The sequence below is a fragment of the Pogona vitticeps genome, chromosome 4 (assembly GCF_051106095.1).
Source record: "Pogona vitticeps strain Pit_001003342236 chromosome 4, PviZW2.1, whole genome shotgun sequence".
Taxonomy (NCBI): Eukaryota; Metazoa; Chordata; class Lepidosauria; order Squamata; family Agamidae; genus Pogona; species Pogona vitticeps.
Window position 1 is genome coordinate 96,122,675 of NC_135786.1, and position 22,633 is coordinate 96,145,307.

The 22,633-nt window shown below is 42.9% G+C and overlaps 1 protein-coding gene across 6 annotated transcripts in view; it reads left to right on the forward strand.

The window, feature by feature from the left end:
* BCAR3 (BCAR3 adaptor protein, NSP family member) overlaps window positions 1–22,633 on the forward strand; it is a 193,659-nt gene that overhangs the window by 104,764 nt on the left and 66,262 nt on the right. For all 6 annotated transcript variants that reach the window (XM_078391780.1, XM_078391779.1, XM_078391781.1 and 3 more), the window contains one exon: window positions 1,672–1,999. In XM_078391780.1, the coding sequence (XP_078247906.1) occupies window positions 1,680–1,999 (320 nt within the window). In that variant the 5' untranslated portion in view covers window positions 1,672–1,679. The remainder of the gene's footprint in view (window positions 1–1,671; window positions 2,000–22,633) is intronic.

Here is a 22,633-nt window from a genome sequence, read left to right on the forward strand (position 1 = left end):
GCCAATTCACAAAGTCTACAAAATATAGACAACACATCCTGTAACAATTAGAGGAGAACAGACACAAAGAATAAGTTATTTTTCGTATTGGTATGACTTTTTCTCATGCCTGTTTGTTGTTCATGTGAATTTGATGTTGCCATGTTATATTCAGATGATAGTGGGTGGTTGCTCTGTCAGAAGTGCCCCCTCTTTGCATCTGTTGTAAGGATGCAGTTGCATGAACTTTTGTTATAAATTGGCCTCATCTTTATCTGATAGCTTTTATAGGAATAGATCCCATTAATGGAAGGGCTTTCAATTCTGGGAAGATTCATGATGGAGTCAATTTTTTTCTAATTCCCTACAGCTCCCATGTCACTCCCCCTACAGTTTAAGAGGGTCTTCAAAGTCTTGGAACAAATGGAAGGAGAACAGAGATAGCAGAGAATCACCATTCCCCTTCCCTCTTTTTTTTTGTGGCAGCATCTCATAAGCATTTCTGATGAAAGGAACTCGGGATTCCATCTACTGGCTTATGTATCTTTCCTACAAGACTTCCAGATATCAGTTCCTGACTGCTTCCTGGCTTACCATATCCATGCTGTCTTCCCCTCCAACCTAGCAGCACTGAATATTTTTCAAACAGTACCCCTTGCTGAGCTTAAATTGGTAATCTGTTAAATTGTGGATTGTCTGTCTCATACTAGTCCTTTCAGACAATTCAGCTGTAGTTAATGATTACTGACTGATGTATGATCTGTTGAACAACTTGGGGCTTAAATAATAATTACAAAGATAAATGTTGTTGGTAATAATAATAATAGCCTTCCAGCCCAAACTCTCTTTGACATGGGTGTTTTATGTTTGCAATCCTGGAATCCATCATACAACTTGACTCAGACCTACAAGCCACAGTTCTTATAAAACATAGCACAAGATGGTGCCAGTGGATGTACAGGCAGAACATATGTTCACGGCTTGGAAAAATATGTCTGTCTCTGTTTATTTATTGGACTAAGGCTACTAACTAGGGGCCATATTTGTATGGAGGATTCTAGGAGTTATTGTCTAAAAAAGTAACTTTCCTTAGCTCTGATTGTGACTGGAGCATCTTCTACGCTGGGTAGCAATAGCCATTGACAGCACCATTGTAGCTTTTGTGCGCACTTTACAAGGTTCACTGGGCTTTATGAATTATTGTTAGGGATGGCTGAATGGTTGTCAGCAACCACTCGTGAGATCCCCTATTCTCTCTGCCTTTTGTCTCGAAATGTGTTGAATCATGCCAATGCAAAGCTGCCAAGCAAGCGACAGCAACAGCTGTGAGAAGGAGTTTCATTTTGGTTATTATTAATCTGAATTTTTCTACAACTTTCTAAATCTGGGTGAGAGTTTTGCTTCAGTTCCTTCCTGATCCAAAATTATTTACAAAATATGCAGTGCTCAAAGAGAGGCTCATCTGTGGTTACTAGTATCAGCCATCAGACTTAGGCATTTAATATAATTTTGTGAACATCTTTCTTTTTCATTTCTGGGACTAGTAAAGGTCAAGCCCTTTAGGACATCCTTTTTCAAACTTACCATTTTCTTCTGATTGCTGAGTAATATGAATGGGACCTATTTATCCGATATAAAGAAAGTAATTTGAATGGTTTGTAACCTCCACCTCCTACTACTTTTGTTTTCTAGAATTAAGAATGATAGCCGCTGGGAAGTTTGCAGGTCTCGCAAGAAACGCACAGATGAACCACGAGTTCTCATTGGCCTCTTCGATGGACCTTTTGACCAGCAAGCCGTCGTTGGTGACTGATCATCTGTCAAACACATGTCAAGATGTTTCTCTCCATGGTACCCTCCCAAGGAAGAAAAAGGGGGTCATCCCAGTTGGGTCCTCTGATGTCCTTACTCACATGGGAACGTTGCCATACTCCAAACCACATCGACCTCATGGATATTTGATTCAAAATGCTGTAGAGGAATATCCCCAGAAAAACTGGAAGAATGACTTCTTCATCAGGTGAACTATGTCCGATTTAAATCTGCTATGAATAGTGCTTTATAGGTGCTTCCAATAATGCTCAAAAGAAAAAGTGCATGTGTCTTTCCCACTGCAAAAAAAATAAGGCCACAGTTCTTTATCCATTCACCTTTGAAGTGAATTCAACAGGGCTTAACTCTGTTCCACTCAAATTGACTTGAGTCTTTAAACTCTGAACTTAAGCAGCTTCCTCGAACCCCTTCCTAATGGTGCTGAATTTGTCTTTTTAAAATTGTGTATGGATCTGTAGATCTACAGAAATCTGTAGAAGAAGGCAAGCCTGGGATAATGTTAGCAGAAGGGGGAGCAAAATATTACCTCTGCCACCTCTTTCTTATGAGGAATACTGTATAAACTAATGGTGCTTTCTTAGCACTCTGACTTTGTGAGCCATGGGAACGCATCTGGCCCAATTGTTGAAGCATTTATCTTACCTCCAAATTTTATACTAATTTTGCCTGATGAAGCATTCCGGAGAACTTTAAAGCTAGTCCTTTCGTAACTTTTTAGTGAATCAATAAAAATATTGTTCAGTCCAGAACTTAGTTTTGGGAATGGATTGCAGAACCACTTTTTGCATCTGTGGAAATGTCCAGCTGAAAAGAATAAAGAAGTTGACCTCTTATTGCAACTCTAGCCAGATGCCTACTAGGCATGTCAAACTAAAATTCCCATCATCCCTGGCCATGGTGTCCAGTGGTTATTGTCAGTACTTCTGGAGGTCTCCCATTGTTAATAGAAAGCTGTCTTGTAGGTTTTGTCTTGTTTGCTTACCTAAAGTGGTCATTTACGTATATTTTTGCATTAAAAAAGATGATAAGTGGCTCATGGGGCTTGTAGTTAACTAGCAGAAACAGACAAAGCTTCTTGCCTCTATTTTACCTCCCTCTGTGAGAAATTTCTGTGAGAAATTAAAGCAGCTAAAAGGAATGGTGCCTCAGGATTCGAGTGGAACCAAGCCAAAAGCTGTGTTCTGTGTCCAGAAAGAGCAAGGCTCATTGTCACTGAGGGAGCCTGTTGCCATGGCTACTCAATCTGGAACAGCTACATCTGCTGATCAGGCTGAGGAAAATGGTCCTCTTGTGGAGGTCAGGCGCTGCCTACTGCTGAGGACAGATTTCCAGTTGTTTGAAACAGCAGGGGTGGACGTAGGAATACTTGGCCATCAGTATAGGGGGCTGCGGGACACTTGTTCCCAGGTGACCCTGTGCCATCCAGATATTATTCCTAGGGAATATGTAATCCCAAATGAGAGCATGAAGGTGGCAGGGATTGAGGGGCAGGTAATCTCACTGCCAGTCGCAGAGGTACCTGTGAACTTTCAAGGCTGGAGGGGAGTTTGGCGGCTAGCAATTTCATCGACTCTGCCAGCAGCCGTGCTCATGGGAAATGACCTGGCTGAACATGTGAAACGGGTGCTAGTGATTACACGTTCACAAGCCACCACGGGGACAGTTCAGGGGGGTAATGATGAGCCAGAGACGGAAGCAGAGGGGAGTTCAGAAGCTGTGGTGGAAACCTTAACCACAGACAGCAGATTTGGACAGGAGCAAAAGGCAGACGCCACTCTCCAAAAGTGTTTTGAACAGGTGACTGACGCCCAGCTAACACCTGAAACCCCAGTGAGATTTCTGGAGAAAAAGGGGATTTTGTATAGAGAGACCCTGAGGAATATCTCAAAAGGGGGAGATGGAATCAGAAGTCAGCTGGTGGTACCTGGAAAGTATCGCCCCATGATCTTACAAAGGGGGCACTCTGACATGTTTGCTGCACACTTAGGGGTGAACAAAACACAACAGAGAATCACACAGAATTTTTACTGGCCTGACATAGGGAAGCAGATCAGGGAGTTCTGTAAACAATGTGATGGGTGTCAAAGGCAGGGGAATAGCCGCGACAGGACCAAAGCAAAGTTGTACCCTTTGCCTGTGATTGACACTCCGTTCAAATGCATAGGGGTGGATATTGTGGGACCTTTGCCCAAGGCCACAAAGAGGGGGAACAGGTTCATTCTCACCATTGTGGACCATGCCACGAGGTACCCTGAAGCCATACCCTTGACTAATATTGAAACTAACACAGTGGCAGATGCCTTGGTGGGGTATATGTCCAGGATGGGATTTGCCTCAGAAATAATCACAGATTTGGGCGCATCGTTCACATCAAAGCTCATGAAACGCTTATGGCAAATCTGTGGAATTAAGCACAAGGAAACTACTGCCTATCATCCTGAAAGTAATGGGTTAACTGAGAAGTTCAATGGGACTCTAATGCGCATGATTAGGGCTTACTTGGCAGAGAATCCAAACAATTGGGACCAGAAGCTGCAATCCCTTTTGTTTGCTTATCGATCAGTGCCACAAGCCAGTACCGGGTTCAGTCCATTTGAACTTTTATTTGGGAGAAGGGTGAAAGGGCCCCTTGATTTGATCAAACAAAATTGGGAGCAGATCACCCAGGATGACCCACAAGACGTTGTGACATATATAGACTCTTTAAGGAAAGACCTAAAGAGGAACCTAGAGCTAGCAGCAGAGACCCTGCAAGCTCAAAAGGTCAGAAAGAAAGCTTGGGATGACCAGGAAGGCAGGGAGAGGCACTTTAACCCAGGGGAGGGAGTGCTTTGGCCTAGGTCCTGTAAAGAGAGCAAGTGTCAGCTGGGTAGCCCAGAAAGAAAATACTTGGGTCACATGGTAGGGGGAGGAGTGATAAAACCCCTGGAGGCCAAAATAGAAGCTGTTCGTGATTGGCCCAGACCCAACACCAAGAAAAAAGTCAAATCATTTCTTGGGTTGGTGGGCTACTACAGAAAGTTCATCCCGAGGTTTAGCGAGATTGCGGCTCCGCTGACCGATCTGACGAGGAAGAAGGCTGATGACCGCATCCCGTGGACCAGCGACTGTGAGGCGGCGGTCCAGAGGTTGAAGGAGGCGCTCGTCCAGTATCCAGTGCTGCGTGCTCCAGACTTCGACCGGGAGTTCATCATCTACACCGATGCGTCTAACAGCGGGGTAGGAGCAGTTCTTTGCCAGGAGGATGAGAATGGTGACCAGCATCCCGTGTCCTACCTGAGTAGGAAACTCCAGAAAGGTGAGAGACATTTGGCAACCGTGGAGAAGGAGTGTTTGGCCATAGTCTACGCGATCCAGAAGGCCAAGCCTTACATCTGGGGAAGACATTTTGTTCTGTGCACTGACCATTCACCACTGCAATGGTTAAAGACAATGAAAACCCACAATAGCAAACTTATGAGGTGGGCTTTAAACCTACAGGACTATGACTTTGAAGTGAAGGTGGTCAGAGGGTCAGTGAACTGTGTTGCTGACGCCTTGTCAAGAAGACCTGAAGAATGAAGACGGCGAAAGAAACATGGACTATGTATATATATTGATGACAAAAAGTTAAATGTACCTGTTTTTTTGAACTTGGTTTGTATGAATAAAGGTAAATTGATGTAATGTATATGGTAAATGTTTAAATGCCTAATTGCTATGGTTAACTTAGAATGTAAGTATAAGTAAGTATGATAGTGTATGTATAACTGTTTTGTGTGTTTTATTCAGGTTGTTTTTTTGGGAAAAAGCACGTTAGCTTTCCCCCTACAAAACAACTTATAAAGAGGGGAGGTGTTACATACAGCACTGATGCTACCTGTCTGTCATGGGTTTGGAGGGAAAGTTCCATCCTATGGGGAGTGGAAGGCGGGACATCAGGAGGAGGGGCTGTACTGTATATATATGTGATGCGTGTGTGGAGAAGTTTAGACGCTGGGATGTGACGAAGCAGCAGCTGGGAAGAAGAAGCTGGTGTGGGAGTCTGTGTGTCAGACAGGGTACTACTGTGTGTCAGAGTACCAACCTGATAGGTTCAGGTGTCTGATGGTTAGCCAGAACTGATAGGTTCAGGGTCTGTGCTTCAAGTTAAGGGTTCTGTGTGAACCAAACTGTGTGTATGTATGAGTGAAACTAAGCCACGTTACTAAATCTTATTCACATAATCATTTTATTTTTCCTGTGTGTTGTTTTAAATAAACCTTATTCTTTTATTTATTGAAAATCCATCCCTGGTCTGTGTGACTTCTTATAGGGAATGGTTGGTGGCAGCTTAGTTAACGTGTGGCAGATCCCAGTAGGTCTGGGTTTGTCACATTGATTGGTGTCCAGCGTGTGGGATACGACTGGTCCAGTTGTCCAGCGGTCCAGCAAAGCCTTGGCAAGTGTGCCCAGAGCAAGGGGGGTCTAGTCAGGGACAATCTGAGAGCACGTAGGTAATCTTCTAGGTGTGCCTCACGGGGGGGTGCACTAGTAGAAGAACGTGTAACCTCAGATTGGGGGCTAGATTAGGGAGCTCTGAGAAAGCCTGTTTTGGCGGGAAAAAGCTGAGGCAAAACTGTGAAATAGCAGTGAGCTAGCTTGTCTGCTGAGAGGCCCAGCAGAGGGGGGTAGACTCTAGCTCGCAACAGTTGCAAGTAGTGCTGAAGGACAGCAGCAATCTATAGGGAAAGCTGGTTCTGAGGCAAAAGAAAAAAAAAGTGGTCGTTTTATTTTGAGGCTTGACTTTTTAAAGCAGCCTGTTCTGGGGGGGAGTATGCCCTTGACTCGAAGACAAATGGCAGAAATGGGTGAAGTGAAAGACCCCCAGGTAGACCAAGGTTCTGAGGATGAATTGGGCTCAGTGCAGGGTGACAGCACGGGAGAACAGACCTTAGAACTCAGAAAAATGCTCCTAGCCCAACAGCATGAATTTAGAATGAGACAATTGGATAGGGAGGCCAGAGAAAGAGCTGAAATCAGTCAGGCAGAGGCAGATGCCAAGAAAAGGGGAATGGCCATGAGGATAGAAGAGATGGAACTGGAACACAGAGTTAGAATGGCACAATTAAAATTAACATTCCTAAATAAGAAAAATAACAACTTATCAGTTGAAGAAATTGCGGAAAGAGAAAAGTATGAGGCTCAGGCCAGACAAAGTGAGCAAGATCTTGAAAAATATAATCAGCAAAAAGACATTAAATTAAAAGAAATCAGAGATAAGACTGAAGAAAAAGTAAAAGAGATAAAAGCTAGGGCTGAGGAAGAAATTTTACAGATCAGGGCTGAGTTTGAGGCTAAGCAAAAGGAGCTGGATTTGAGAATAAAAGAGAAGAAATTGCAGCTAGACAAGAAACCAAAAGAAGGCACACAGGTTAAGGCACAACATCAAAATCTGAAGTCTTCTGAAGAAAACATGAGGGAAACATGGGACCCTAAGTACTCTCAGGGACCAGGGAAAAGCCAGCAAGGGGGAGGGGCCCATGGTGAAGGGAAGCCCTCAGACATGAAACCAAGACCTCAGATTTTGGAGGGAAAACCAAAACAGGATGAGAAAGACTCAAAATACACCAGAAAATGCTATTTCTGTCAGGGAAAGGGCCATCTAATCTCAGAGTGTGAGAAATTAAAGCAGCTAAAAGGAATGGTGCCTCAGGATTCGAGTGGAACCAAGCCAAAAGCTGTGTTCTGTGTCCAGAAAGAGCAAGGCTCATTGTCACTGAGGGAGCCTGTTGCCATGGCTACTCAATCTGGAACAGCTACATCTGCTGATCAGGCTGAGGAAAATGGTCCTCTTGTGGAGGTCAGGCGCTGCCTACTGCTGAGGACAGATTTCCAGTTGTTTGAAACAGCAGGGGTGGACGTAGGAATACTTGGCCATCAGTATAGGGGGCTGCGGGACACTTGTTCCCAGGTGACCCTGTGCCATCCAGATATTATTCCTAGGGAATATGTAATCCCAAATGAGAGCATGAAGGTGGCAGGGATTGAGGGGCAGGTAATCTCACTGCCAGTCGCAGAGGTACCTGTGAACTTTCAAGGCTGGAGGGGAGTTTGGCGGCTAGCAATTTCATCGACTCTGCCAGCAGCCGTGCTCATGGGAAATGACCTGGCTGAACATGTGAAACGGGTGCTAGTGATTACACGTTCACAAGCCACCACGGGGACAGTTCAGGGGGGTAATGATGAGCCAGAGACGGAAGCAGAGGGGAGTTCAGAAGCTGTGGTGGAAACCTTAACCACAGACAGCAGATTTGGACAGGAGCAAAAGGCAGACGCCACTCTCCAAAAGTGTTTTGAACAGGTGACTGACGCCCAGCTAACACCTGAAACCCCAGTGAGATTTCTGGAGAAAAAGGGGATTTTGTATAGAGAGACCCTGAGGAATATCTCAAAAGGGGGAGATGGAATCAGAAGTCAGCTGGTGGTACCTGGAAAGTATCGCCCCATGATCTTACAAAGGGGGCACTCTGACATGTTTGCTGCACACTTAGGGGTGAACAAAACACAACAGAGAATCACACAGAATTTTTACTGGCCTGACATAGGGAAGCAGATCAGGGAGTTCTGTAAACAATGTGATGGGTGTCAAAGGCAGGGGAATAGCCGCGACAGGACCAAAGCAAAGTTGTACCCTTTGCCTGTGATTGACACTCCGTTCAAATGCATAGGGGTGGATATTGTGGGACCTTTGCCCAAGGCCACAAGGAGGGGGAACAGGTTCATTCTCACCATTGTGGACCATGCCACGAGGTACCCTGAAGCCATACCCTTGACTAATATTGAAACTAACACAGTGGCAGATGCCTTGGTGGGGTATATGTCCAGGATGGGATTTGCCTCAGAAATAATCACAGATTTGGGCGCATCGTTCACATCAAAGCTCATGAAACGCTTATGGCAAATCTGTGGAATTAAGCACAAGGAAACTACTGCCTATCATCCTGAAAGTAATGGGTTAACTGAGAAGTTCAATGGGACTCTAATGCGCATGATTAGGGCTTACTTGGCAGAGAATCCAAACAATTGGGACCAGAAGCTGCAATCCCTTTTGTTTGCTTATCGATCAGTGCCACAAGCCAGTACCGGGTTCAGTCCATTTGAACTTTTATTTGGGAGAAGGGTGAAAGGGCCCCTTGATTTGATCAAACAAAATTGGGAGCAGATCACCCAGGATGACCCACAAGACGTTGTGACATATATAGACTCTTTAAGGAAAGACCTAAAGAGGAACCTAGAGCTAGCAGCAGAGACCCTGCAAGCTCAAAAGGTCAGAAAGAAAGCTTGGGATGACCAGGAAGGCAGGGAGAGGCACTTTAACCCAGGGGAGGGAGTGCTTTGGCCTAGGTCCTGTAAAGAGAGCAAGTGTCAGCTGGGTAGCCCAGAAAGAAAATACTTGGGTCACATGGTAGGGGGAGGAGTGATAAAACCCCTGGAGGCCAAAATAGAAGCTGTTCGTGATTGGCCCAGACCCAACACCAAGAAAAAAGTCAAATCATTTCTTGGGTTGGTGGGCTACTACAGAAAGTTCATCCCGAGGTTTAGCGAGATTGCGGCTCCGCTGACCGATCTGACGAGGAAGAAGGCTGATGACCGCATCCCGTGGACCAGCGACTGTGAGGCGGCGGTCCAGAGGTTGAAGGAGGCGCTCGTCCAGTATCCAGTGCTGCGTGCTCCAGACTTCGACCGGGAGTTCATCATCTACACCGATGCGTCTAACAGCGGGGTAGGAGCAGTTCTTTGCCAGGAGGATGAGAATGGTGACCAGCATCCCGTGTCCTACCTGAGTAGGAAACTCCAGAAAGGTGAGAGACATTTGGCAACCGTGGAGAAGGAGTGTTTGGCCATAGTCTACGCGGTCCAGAAGGCCAAGCCTTACATCTGGGGAAGACATTTTGTTCTGTGCACTGACCATTCACCACTGCAATGGTTAAAGACAATGAAAACCCACAATAGCAAACTTATGAGGTGGGCTTTAAACCTACAGGACTATGACTTTGAAGTGAAGGTGGTCAGAGGGTCAGTGAACTGTGTTGCTGACGCCTTGTCAAGAAGACCTGAAGAATGAAGACGGCGAAAGAAACATGGACTATGTATATATATTGATGACAAAAAGTTAAATGTACCTGTTTTTTTGAACTTGGTTTGTATGAATAAAGGTAAATTGATGTAATGTATATGGTAAATGTTTAAATGCCTAATTGCTATGGTTAACTTAGAATGTAAGTATAAGTAAGTATGATAGTGTATGTATAACTGTTTTGTGTGTTTTATTCAGGTTGTTTTTTTGGGAAAAAGCACGTTAGCTTTCCCCCTACAAAACAACTTATAAAGAGGGGAGGTGTTACATACAGCACTGATGCTACCTGTCTGTCATGGGTTTGGAGGGAAAGTTCCATCCTATGGGGAGTGGAAGGCGGGACATCAGGAGGAGGGGCTGTACTGTATATATATGTGATGCGTGTGTGGAGAAGTTTAGACGCTGGGATGTGACGAAGCAGCAGCTGGGAAGAAGAAGCTGGTGTGGGAGTCTGTGTGTCAGACAGGGTACTACTGTGTGTCAGAGTACCAACCTGATAGGTTCAGGTGTCTGATGGTTAGCCAGAACTGATAGGTTCAGGGTCTGTGCTTCAAGTTAAGGGTTCTGTGTGAACCAAACTGTGTGTATGTATGAGTGAAACTAAGCCACGTTACTAAATCTTATTCACATAATCATTTTATTTTTCCTGTGTGTTGTTTTAAATAAACCTTATTCTTTTATTTATTGAAAATCCATCCCTGGTCTGTGTGACTTCTTATAGGGAATGGTTGGTGGCAGCTTAGTTAACGTGTGGCAGATCCCAGTAGGTCTGGGTTTGTCACACCTAGAAAAGAATTTCACTGGATTTAGCCATTTCAATGGAAGCAGCATTTTTATACTTTGCAGGACTTGCATCGTGCCAGAATAATTCACACATTTCAGCCATATAGAAATGCATCCCAAATTACATGTGTATTTTAAAAAGCAAATAGCCAACATACATACAGTTGAAGAAGGGCATACAGATATATTTGTTCAGGAAATGTGGGTGAGTTTCAAAGAAATCCAACAAAATTGAGATTGGATAGTTATTTGCAGCATTGTTGGGAAAACTGGAGCATGATGGAGGCATTTACTTTATGAAATTGTGCCATCCTGCTCATACTGCATACCCTTTCCAGTGAAGAAAACACAGTACAGAGATTAATGCATGTGTCATGTCTGAGGATGCTTGTGCAGATTGATCCAATATATCTATGTAGGGTGTCCAGTCTTCATAAATGTTCCTTTGTGACATTTTGATCCCACTTTTTCTTCAGTGAGCTCAAGGCAGTGTATGTGGCTCTGTCTCATCCCACTTTGATCCTCATAACACTTTTCAAGGTAGGTCAGGTTAAGGAAAATTGACTAGTCCAAGATCACCCAATGAGTTTCCTGATGGAAGGAGAACTAGAACCTGGATTCCCCATATTATTAGCACAGACCTTTAGCCACTGCATCACATCGTGAGGTCTCACATGTTTGGAGAAGCATTCCTACCAGAAATTCCCTGTGCATTCAAAACTCTTGGGGAGGCAGCAAGACTAAATCGTGTCTCACTTGGATTTAGGTTTTGTATGTGGCAGGTTTGTGTATGTGCACACACACACATGTGCACACGCGGAGTATAAAAGTTTTCTTTCGTTATATGAGTCCTCACATTGCAATCTTTGTGTTTAGAGCCCAGATACAGGTTGACTCACCTTAGTGAGAACCAGGACTTCATGCTAATGTAACATTTGTAGCAGAGAAGTAAGGATGGAATCCTCAGTGAAATGTCTTGATGAGACAATAGGTTGCCCTCGGTTTTCCATAATTTTGCAATTCTTTGCTTCAAATTATACTGCTTGCTTTTCTCTGCACCCCATGTACAGTACCTTTCCTTCAGTTGTACAACAGTAGACTTTGGAATGTAGGCACACATCCTGACAAGTCTCTAATAGTCATGCGCTCAAAGAGAATCCAAAAAGATGGGAAACCATGTTGATCCATATCAATAAATCAGCTCTGACAGTGTGAGAAAAGGGTGATTGTTCAAGGTTAATGAGTCTCCACTACCCATTCAAGACCAAGCCATCCTACCACTTGAATAGGGATGTTGGAAAATTCACACCTTCTGACACCCGCTCCTGTATTTATTTATTTTATTTTATTTTATTTATATCCCGCCTATCTAGTTGCGGTGGACTACTCTAGGCGGCCAACAACAGAGATAAAATACAATAAGAACAAAACAGCAAATTACAAAACAATTAAAAGTAAAGAGACAAAAAGAGAAAAGAAAATCAAAAGTAATCTGGTGAGAAGGCCTGCCAAAACATCCAGGTCTTTAATAAATTCTTAAGAATTCCAGATCAGTTTAGAGAGAAAGAGGAAACGAAGGAAGAGAGATGACATGTTTCCTGCTAATAACAAAAAATATCTTAGCAGTTTCACCTTGTGAACTCTGGCTCTGCTGTATCATTGTTTTCCTTCGTAACTAGTGATTTCTGTTACTTCACAATAAGTTATTCTGAGTCCGAAGCACTTTGATCCACTCATCTTGGGATTTGTGAACTCAGTGTTTGTTTGTCTTCTGCATGGGACACAATCTTTGACTTTGATCGTAAGATAAACAAGCAAACAGACCACCCCACCTTATACTTTGGGCCATTGTAACCACACAGACTATTTTAACGTAGAAAACAGTGTTACATGGTGATGTCATCAAGCACTGCCCCACAACTGGTGAGTAACTAAGGAATTGTCAGCTCTGGAAATCTTGAAAACATCACCATCTCTCAGGGTGGGTCGCGTTAATCCCATTTCCATGCAGACTACAGATGATTAATGATACTTTGGCAGAGGAGGAAAAAAAAGAGTGTGTGAGAAACGGACGACTTCTTGAAAGCCTTGCGAGCAATCGTTCTGTGACTTTGTTTCAGTGCTTTTAAAAATATGTGGCAAAGGAGAAAGGCAGGGCTCTTATTATAAATGAGGTGCTATGCTTTCACTAGTGATAAAATTTGACTTGGCTAGAACACTCTTCTCTAACTCAGTTCCTTTTAGAGTTATAATTACCATCTTCCTTCCTTCCTTCCTTCTTTCCTTCTTTCTTTCTTTCTCCCTTCCTCCCTGGGAGGAACTGCTACAACGCTTCCTGGGGGTAGTAGCATTTTGCCCTTTATTATAGAATGGTGCCTCTTGAAGAACTCTCCCTCCAGGAAGCACAGTCCTTCCTTCTTTTGTTACTTTTTCCTCATCTCAGTCTGTCTGTCTGTCTGTCTGTCTGTCTGTCTGTCTCTCTCTCTCTCTCTCTCTCTCTCAAACTTCTCTCTTTGACTACTCTCAGACTCTGAAACTACCCTGTGCCTGATCTCTCTGCATCAGACTGACCCACAAACACACTACCCCTTCCTTCCTCACTCATTCCTTTCCCCTCACATACTTACCAAATCATATAAACAGTACATTTAAATACTGTATAGGTAGCTTATCATAGCCTTTTAAATATGTCTTATACATTGGTGCTGATTCACCAGGAGTCTACCATCTAGGGGAAATAGTTCCATAGTTGGACGCTACTATTTAGAATGTCCACTTTCTGATATTTCCCTTCTGAAGACAGGGCCTCCTCTAAAGATCTTAATAACCAGTCAAGTCTATATGAGAGGATCAGCAGACATTTGTATCATATTAGGAATCTTATCAGAGGGTGACTGCTTGTTTGAGCTGGTTTGTGAACTTACTGCCTTGTCTGTCTAATTTTGCTCTTTACTCAGCTGGTGCATGCAAAGCTGAGATACGATCAGAAGAAGGATGTTCTGTTGCTCTCTTACACGTCTTACCTTAAGGAATTTATTTTGGTGTAGTATGTAAAGCTTGCACGTGGGTGCTCCCAAGAAAGCCGGAAAATAGACCTTTGCTTCTATTTATTGTAAACACAAGTGGTGATTTCCCTCACATTTAGGCAGGAGTGCAGTTTCATTAAATACTAACTGAAATGAGGGCTGACATTTTGCATAGCAAACATAGGTTTTAGCTGGCCTATTATATTTGCGTCCTAAGAGTGTCCCTGGGGAATAATCAATGTGCCAAGAAATGCAATTCACTCACAACTTTATGTGAACCCAAAATTATATACCTACCAAGGAGTATGTCTTTGTGTCTCTGTTTGACTTACTGCTGTGGCCTGGTTTCTACCTAAACAGACTCTACTAGGAATGTGCAGTTTTTCCGTAGCTCTACCTGAATGTGTTGCTTTGCCCTTCCTAATGCATCACAATTATAACTCTACACAAAAGTCCGGCTGTGAGAGCTCCAGGCATTTCAGGCTGAATGTTGAGGGTGGGACTTCTGCTCAGAAACTCTCAGTGGGTCTTCTTCCAGAGTGGGCCCACCTCTTTGCCATTGTTTATCCTTTGTCCTGTACTAATTAGACACCACAGGGAAAGGGTGAGGCAAGTGGAGACCTCTCCCCTTCTTTGCACTTACCACAATTCAAGTATCTGGAGATGTGAACTAGGCAGGCAACAAGAACAATGATAAAGAGGATTCTGGCAAGGTTGTTGACAGGTGGCAGGTATACAAGGATGTCAACTCCTGGCTGTTACTGGAATTGCTTCCCTCCAGCAGGGATGCAAATAAATATTAAAGCTGAATAATTTTTAGTCTTGTTGCTACCCTTCCTATGTTTCTTAAAGAGACAAGAAGAAATAAATGATGGAGAAAAATCCCTGTGAGTTTGTTTGTGTACTGGCAAACCGTCCGTCACATTTAAGGAGCAAAGTATCCTGAAAAGTGGACTGCATCGCTGAGGCCCATCTCCTCTGCCAGTACGCAGAGAACACAATGAAAAAAATATTGTTGGAATATTTGCAGTTTATGATCACATTCATAGGCAGCACCTTAGACATGCTTTGTAGCAGAGTTAAGCAAATTACAGTTGTATAACAGGTGTACAAAGTTTTACTTCTTGTCAGAAATAGTCGTTCCTCTGAGCATGTTGTTCAGGAGATTTGGCCAACAACAAGGGTCCTGATGGAACTTCTCCTGTTTTGTTTCTGTAAATCTTACTATACAACTACAGTGTTCAGTACCTTGAACAGGAAAAAAATCATTTTAGCTGTTATTCAGAGTTAAAAATGCAAACATTATACTTCTAACATTTTATAGTGTTTTGGTTTTAAACTCTGTCTTAGAGTGAAAAGGTTAATGCCAATCCCCCCCAAGCAATTAAAAAAAACCCCACATAACATAAATTAACAAGTATTGCAAGAACATGGAAAAGGAGAGAGAAGCAGTAGAAGAAAAATGCAAGTGGGTTTCTGGAATGTACAGTGTCCTTTAGTTAACCTGTGTATCTTGGTTTCAATTTTTAAAAACTTCTTTAAACATTCTTTCCTTATCTTACAATGGCCCAGTCAGCTCATCATTCAGTATCAGATGCTTGAGGAAAGGTATTTCAAAAATTACAGTGGATAGAGAAGAACCACCCCATTAGAATGTAGAGATACAAATTTGTCCAGATTACATTCTGGAAAACTTTATGACTATTTTGTTAAAGGGAGTTACGTTTGTGACTTTGAACACGTGGCAGGACATGAGGGGGGGGGCTAAATGTGGGAAGCTTGGTTGCAAGATACATATTGTGCAGTTGGAAGGGTCATATAACAAAGCGATTTTAAGAGAATATCCAGATGTTTTAAAATACAGTTCAAACATGTAAAGCAAAATATACATGGAAACAATTGAGGTTTCATGTAGATATTAAATAACACTGAGGGGACAAATCCAGGCCATGGGGCAGAGCCAATGACCTCCAACATACCTTTTGGGATTGTATCTCCATGAAGAGTGGCAGTCACAATGATAGAGTACTTCCCAAATGCAGTCTGTCCAGGTGACTCGAAAATATACCGTATTTGATGGTATTCAACTCCATCAAGAAGTCCCAGGAAACCAGCTCTGTCATACTCTTCCTCTCTGCTCTCCATTTCTCAGTGTACATTACTCACGAGAGCTAATTAGGTTGTTTCCATTCCAAAGCCAGGCCAGCAATGAGACTGAATAGGCTTTAGTTATCTCAGTAGTTTGTCGGCATCCTTACATCCCATAGCATTCATAGCAATAAATGTTCTAGCTCATTCAGCTTTCATTTTGTTATAATTACGGCATTCAGACTTGCATGGATGTACATGATTTTTTGGGGTCTGCAAAATATAATGGAAACTGATCACAGATGCCCTTTGAGAGGTTTGCCCATCACACGCACCTCAAGGGCCACATTAGGCAGAATCTTTGCCGTCTATAAATGCTCTCGTGACGGAGGTAGTCTGTGTATGCAATGATGACAGAGATGTAGGATTTCTTTGCCTCCCTCAGAGACAGAAAATAAGTCTTGTGATGGATTCTGACTTACATTCAATAAGATTTCTGCTCCTTGCTCTCCTAGTCATCTGTCTAAGGACTTTATAAAGCTTAAGTAACAACTATTGGGAACAAGTGAATTGATAACATGGGCCATTACCGCACTCAAAATGTCAACAGACTTCAGTATATATGTAAATGTTTACTCATTAGCAGAAGAGAAAAGCCTGAATCAGCTGTCTGCATGCACTTCTGGAAATACTCTCGTGTAGCTCTGATCTAATCACTGGAGATAATGTTAGTTCTCTGTTGAGCAACAAAATGGAGAGGGGAACTGAATCCTTTGTTGCTTCCTCCTTATCAGATGATTGGGCAGATTGCCAGTGATCTAAATGGGAGCTGTGCCTGCCAGATCATTTTTTGAGATGCATATGCATTTGCCAATGTGATTGGCACTGCTGCCAGGATGCTATAGAGCAGTGATTGCGAACCTTTTTTGAGCCTGAGTGCCCAAACTGCAAAATAAAATAAAATAAAATAAAAACCAGTGGGTGGTGGGTGGTGATGGCGGCAGCGGAAGTGGGAATCCCGGGCACGGATCTGCCTCCAGTCATGCCCAACCCTGCCACCACCTTTAGCTCGGCCGGCCAGCTGCCGCCAGTGCCCACTGCCTGTTGGGGTGCTACGGCTGCAGCCGCCTCCTCAAATATGGCTGCCGGGGGTTAGTGATCCAGTGACTTATGGCTCGCGTGCCCACAGGGAGAGCTCTGCGTGCCAGCTGTGGCACGCGTGCCATAGCTTCGCCGTTGCTGCTATAGAGCAAGACAGAATTTGTTTTTTGATCCTTTACAGATGAGTTTACTTGCATGTATACTTTGTCATTATAAATTAAGCCCCCTGAGTATCCGTATTCGAATATTTCTCCTTTTTACTCATTCTTGAGCAACAACGCTTATCCAATGTCTCTGTCTTACTCTCTCTTGCACTTCTCTTAGTCTTTTCTCCAAGAAGGGCATGTATTGGTGAGGATGTAGATTTTTTCCTATCCTCATTCATCCTGTCCCCTGTCGGGTCCACACAGTGCAACTTAACTGAACTTGCTTCACCTGTCCTTCTTCAAGCCAATGGTTTCAGACAATAACAGTCCTTCAGAAAGCTACATCCCTTTTGTAAACTAATTAAAAGACCAAGATAGCAATGGATTTAGAAAGGCACAAAACGATAAATCGTATTTTTGAATCCAGCTAGAGTTACACCCAACCTGACTCAACACAGGATGGGCTAGGTTTGTGGAGTGATACGTGCACGCCGGGGGGTGGGTGGGGTGGGCTCATTCCCTCACCTACTAAGCCCCAGGCAGACTCCTTTGAGCTTCAGGAGATTTGCCAATCCTCTTTTCCATCGTCAGAGGTTTCAAGTGAATGGTGAAGGGAGTGAGTGTAGGTTAGATCCCGTCTGCATGAATAATTTCCTTTGTAACCATTTTTAAAATATGACATCACCCCTCTTCATCGGAGTACAAAAATTCAGGTTATTATTAGTGTAAACCACAAATAGTTTCCTATGAGTACAGTGTGGACGGTTGCATTTCTGGTTTATAGAGTCACCAGCATTCCTGTTAGGTGGAGAGAGATAATATCCTCATTTTTGGATTCAGATTTAATTTAAATCCTAATCAGTAATGCTGCCAACCTTGGGGATATTTGAATTATTGCACCCTGGTATGCTGCCTTTAAGAGGTTTTGGCTGGGAGGGACCTTTCTGGACTAGGTAAATATCAGTCAATTCAGTAGCAACCAATTCTTTCCTCTCTGTGCCTCAGGATTTTGAAGAGAGCCAAGCTTCTCTATGTGAGAGTTCTTTTTCTGCCTTTTTCCAGTCAGAAGTTGGAAGACAGAGCTGTCTATTTAGCCACTCAGCAAGTCATATAGTCAGTCAGTATGCATCTAGTGAATCAGTTAAGCTCTGTTCATACAACCAGTCACTATTGCTGATGGTGGGGAGAATCCAGAGGACAACAGTTAGGAAAGTGCATTTGTGAACTCAATTGCTCTGGGAGGGTTCAGCTCTACTCTGTGATGCAGCCCTAACAGCACCACGGATCCTAGTCTACTTCATCAGAGTGTAGGGGTGAGAAATACTTTTTCAGTTTTCAGGCCCAAATTCTTAGGTGGGAAGGGTGTGCACACGTATGTGCCGATATGAACTCCAGCAAAACATATTTTCTTTTTTAAAAAGCCAAACCTGTGTGGTCCTTGAAGAACACAAATGCAGGAATATTAATCGTCTTTTTTTTAGACCACTAATAATTTTAGTGGTCTTTTTATTAGACCACTAAAAAAAAATCAAACAGCAAGCTTTTGTGGATCATGAGCGTCTTCTGGGCATTCACTAATATGTTGTGGATAGTGCAGAAAAATATTAATGAGCATTTCAAAAATTTATGGCAGATGTTTGTGCCAAGTCTGCTTCTTAGAGGTGAATAAGAAATCACACATACTGCAATGGAGTTGTGGCTTTCAACCTACACCCCTGATAGCTCTTGGTGTTGGATATCACCCCAGCTCCTCAAACAGGTAGTTTGCATTTGCCTCGTCCCTCACGATATATTACCTTCTTTTGAAACAGCCAAGTTCCTTTCTAGCTGGGGAAGAGAAAAACTCAATAATCCATGAGGTTCTATCAGGGAATTAGGGTTAAAATTTAGTCTAACCACTAGGCAGAGCCAACTAGAGCCAAATTAACAATATTACCTAGTGGTAATATTTCTAGTACATGATAGAAGTTTAGTGCTTGCACACTTGAACCATGCTCTGGAAGACCATGCTGTTTTATTAACTAATCTAGAAAAAGTTAGTATACCAAAGCATACATTTTGATCTCAAGAGATGTGTAGTTGTTCCAGTCTTTTAAATGAACACAAATAATTAATTGGAGCCCTGCTGTGAAATTCTTAGAAGATGAAAGAGGATCTGCCCACAGTGAAATCTAGGGGAAATTACTTTTGTCTTGTTTTGTTCTGAAAATTGTTTTGGGACTACGGACTGGCTAGGTTTCTGAGGAAGGCGAGGCACCCCCCTGTGCTTGCACGGCGTGTGTGCTCTCGGATGCATGTACAAAGCGGTGCGGGAGCACACTTGTGCCTGCGAGCATTGGTGTGAGCGTTCCCTCACCCCTTCGCAGATGTGCAGGAGCGCCTGCACGGTCGCCTGTGCTTCTGCCCACTCCTTTGCGCAGGTGCACAGGCGCATGCATGAAGGGGTGGGGGAGCACTCATGCTGGCGCTGGCACGCACACACGTGTGCAAAGCAGCTGTGGGGAGGGGAGTGCTTGCAGGGGGCAGGAGGTCTGTCTCCGCAGCCTGGTCCGGCTCAGGCCGTGGACTGGCACCGGGCCAAAGACCGGGGGTTGACAACCTCTGATTTAAACAACTTACATGAAAAGTGCAGTTTAAACAACTTATGTGAAATGGGTCTACTCAGGCCAAGAAGTCTGAAATAGACCTTTTAAAAATAGAGAAATGTAAACAAGACTGTTTCTAAGATCTGTCTGGCAATAAAAGGCATTGATAGCCTTTGCACATGATGCTGCTAAGGGGAAGTATTCTGAAGTCCCATAGTTTAAATGCTTTAAAACTAGTGGGACTTAAACCTTTGGCCCAGTTCTTCCCTTTATCTGTGGCTGTAAATATCTAAACTGATGGAAGCTCCCAGCTAGTTAGCTTGCAGAAAGTTTTAAAACAACTACCGGTAAATTCAGGCTGTTGCTGGAGCCTACGTACTCATTTGAGAAGTCCCACAGAGCTTAATGAGATTTCTGGATATGAATGCACTGAAAGTATGAAAGAACTTACATCTGTCATAACCACATGCCTTGTTCTTTCACTTACTATTGAAGACCTGTTTATCACAAATGCCCTGACACCACCTTTCCAAAATTAAGATGAAAGTTTTATATTTGAAAGTGTTTTAGATATAGTAGGAAATCTTGATTTAATTGTATAGAATTTAGCTCCCTTTAATATTCTGCTTTGGAAAGACTTTTCTATTACCCTATCTTGCACACAATAGGGTATGGGTTTATTGGCTCAGTTCATGTTTAAAATACTGTACAGGAATGTCCTGATTAAACAGGACGCTTATTTTGGTGAAGATGTTTTCAGCCTCCATCAACTGCCGGTAACCTAGCTGAAAACTCAGTGTAAGGCTTAAGACAAGGATTTTTAGCTGGATCAGATCCTGCCAGCTCTTTCCTCGGGCCATAACCCTGTATATGTAACATTAAAACAAAAAACAAACAAAAATCCAAAGTTACCATCGTGTGCATTTGAAGATTAGTACTGTGTAACATGCTCCACTGTATAGTTATCCTCATAAGAATTAACATAAAGGTACCAACCCACATTTGCTGTATGTTTATTGCATACTGGGACCAATGTCATCGCTGAAACCTCCATCTTATCCATTTTGAGCCTTATTTTCTGGATTCAGCACAACAACTGTGCTTTATTTCAGCATGCTGCTTACTGAGCCAAAGCCCCTTATTAAAAGTAACTGCAACATTTGAAAGCTAGGTCTGGATATTTGTGAGTATCTATTTGTGTAAAATGTACTAAAATGAAGAATAATGTAAATGCATCTTGAAGTTAGCACCAAAGGTAAGTAGCTTTACTGTATGACTGATTTCCTTCCAGGGTCAGAAGTGCTTATGATGTCACCCAAGTAAGTTCACAAGTTAATGCTGTTCTTTAAATGGGAAGCAACTTTTTGTTACAATGGTTCTCTTATCTCCCAAAGAATGAAACAGCTTTTCCTTTCTAATGCTAATGAGATGCTCTCCACATCAAATGCTCCTTTGTTGACATGGTAATAAGGCTTATCTGATCAGTGGGAAGCCAAACATCTAGTGCAAACTCAGCACTTGTGAACCTCCATTTAGTTAAATTTAGTCCCATGAAAGTAGAAGGGCATCCTCTGAAAAGCATACATCCTGTAGGCAAAAAGCCTGTGGGCTTTCTCCAGAAAGTTAAATACCTTCTAACCAGGGTCTTTGTAACTCCAGATGAAAGGCAATGTATTAAGGTAGTGAAATAAGCTTTCAGCTGCAGTGGCCACAAAAAGTCTCATATGCAGCTGTGTTTGAATATACTTGTAATCCTGTTAGTTTATTGCTAGTGGCCCCATAAACACCAGTAATTAGAACTGGTGATGAGAGAACAGCAGTGGTGGTTTGTTTATTTTTTTATTGTTTTGCATTGTGTCTTTAGAGGAATAAATTAGAGGACTGGATAATCTTGAGAGAAGTATGGTTTGGAGAAGGTTCTCACACAAAGAAGCAGACCTGGCAGCATGGGAGGAGACAAAGAGTATATGGGGTTGGGGTTGGCAAGGTGATTATTTCAGGTTACTGTGAAATAGCAGGAACAACAGCATTTCTGTAACTCTCTAGAATGCCTCTCAAAATAAGCAATAAAAATAACTTAGTAAAACAGTCAACCCTGTCTACTGGAAACACTAAAGCGCTGTATTACAGGTCAGTTTGTCAGACTTTACGTGTGTAAATTATATTCTGACATCAAGCCCCCATGTGGCTCTCCATGAAGATCAAAGGTAGGGCAGGTGCACTGATGGGAGGGTGGGGACGACACCTGTTTTCCACTTAAAACCCTTTGGCCAGAAATCTATTAGTAGCTGCACTGAAGCAGTGCGTAAATGTTCATTTACTGTTCAGCAGTTGATTCAGTGGATCTACTCTAGTTGGAACTCACAATAGGATTTAGGCCATTACTGTATAGCAAATTCCACAGTGCATAATCACTGTGGGGTTTTTTTAACTTAAAATTTATCCTCTTCGGCCGTACTCTGCTTCTTTTGCCCCACCTTCTCTTTAGCTCCACCCCTTTAGGCAACTGGCGGTTTTGAAAAATGACCCATGGTTCCACTGAGGTTCCCCATCCCTGCACACAAACTGATGTTGTAGCTATTATGGGTTACAAAGTGTGAACTGCAAACCTATGAAGCAACTTTTTAAATTTCAGGCTCTCCTCAGCTTTTCAGGCTGTGAGACCAATTTTAACCTCAACCACAACATGGAACTCATTTAATTATCTGCCCTTATGTAGGATATTTAGCTATCTATCCAGCTAACTATTTAGGTTACTAGCTAGTATGTTATATATAACTCATTGGTTGGTCCACTTGCATCTGGTCTGGTGGTGTTATAATGCATAACTGTTCTTAGCATTAACCATGCCGATGAAGATTCCAGGTTTACCATGAAAACAGGTTTGTTTCTCAACCTGACCTCTATCCTAGAGCAGTGGTTCCCCAACCTTGGGCTTCCAGATGTTCTTGGACTTCAACTCCCACAAATCCTGGCCAGCAGAGGTGGTGGTGA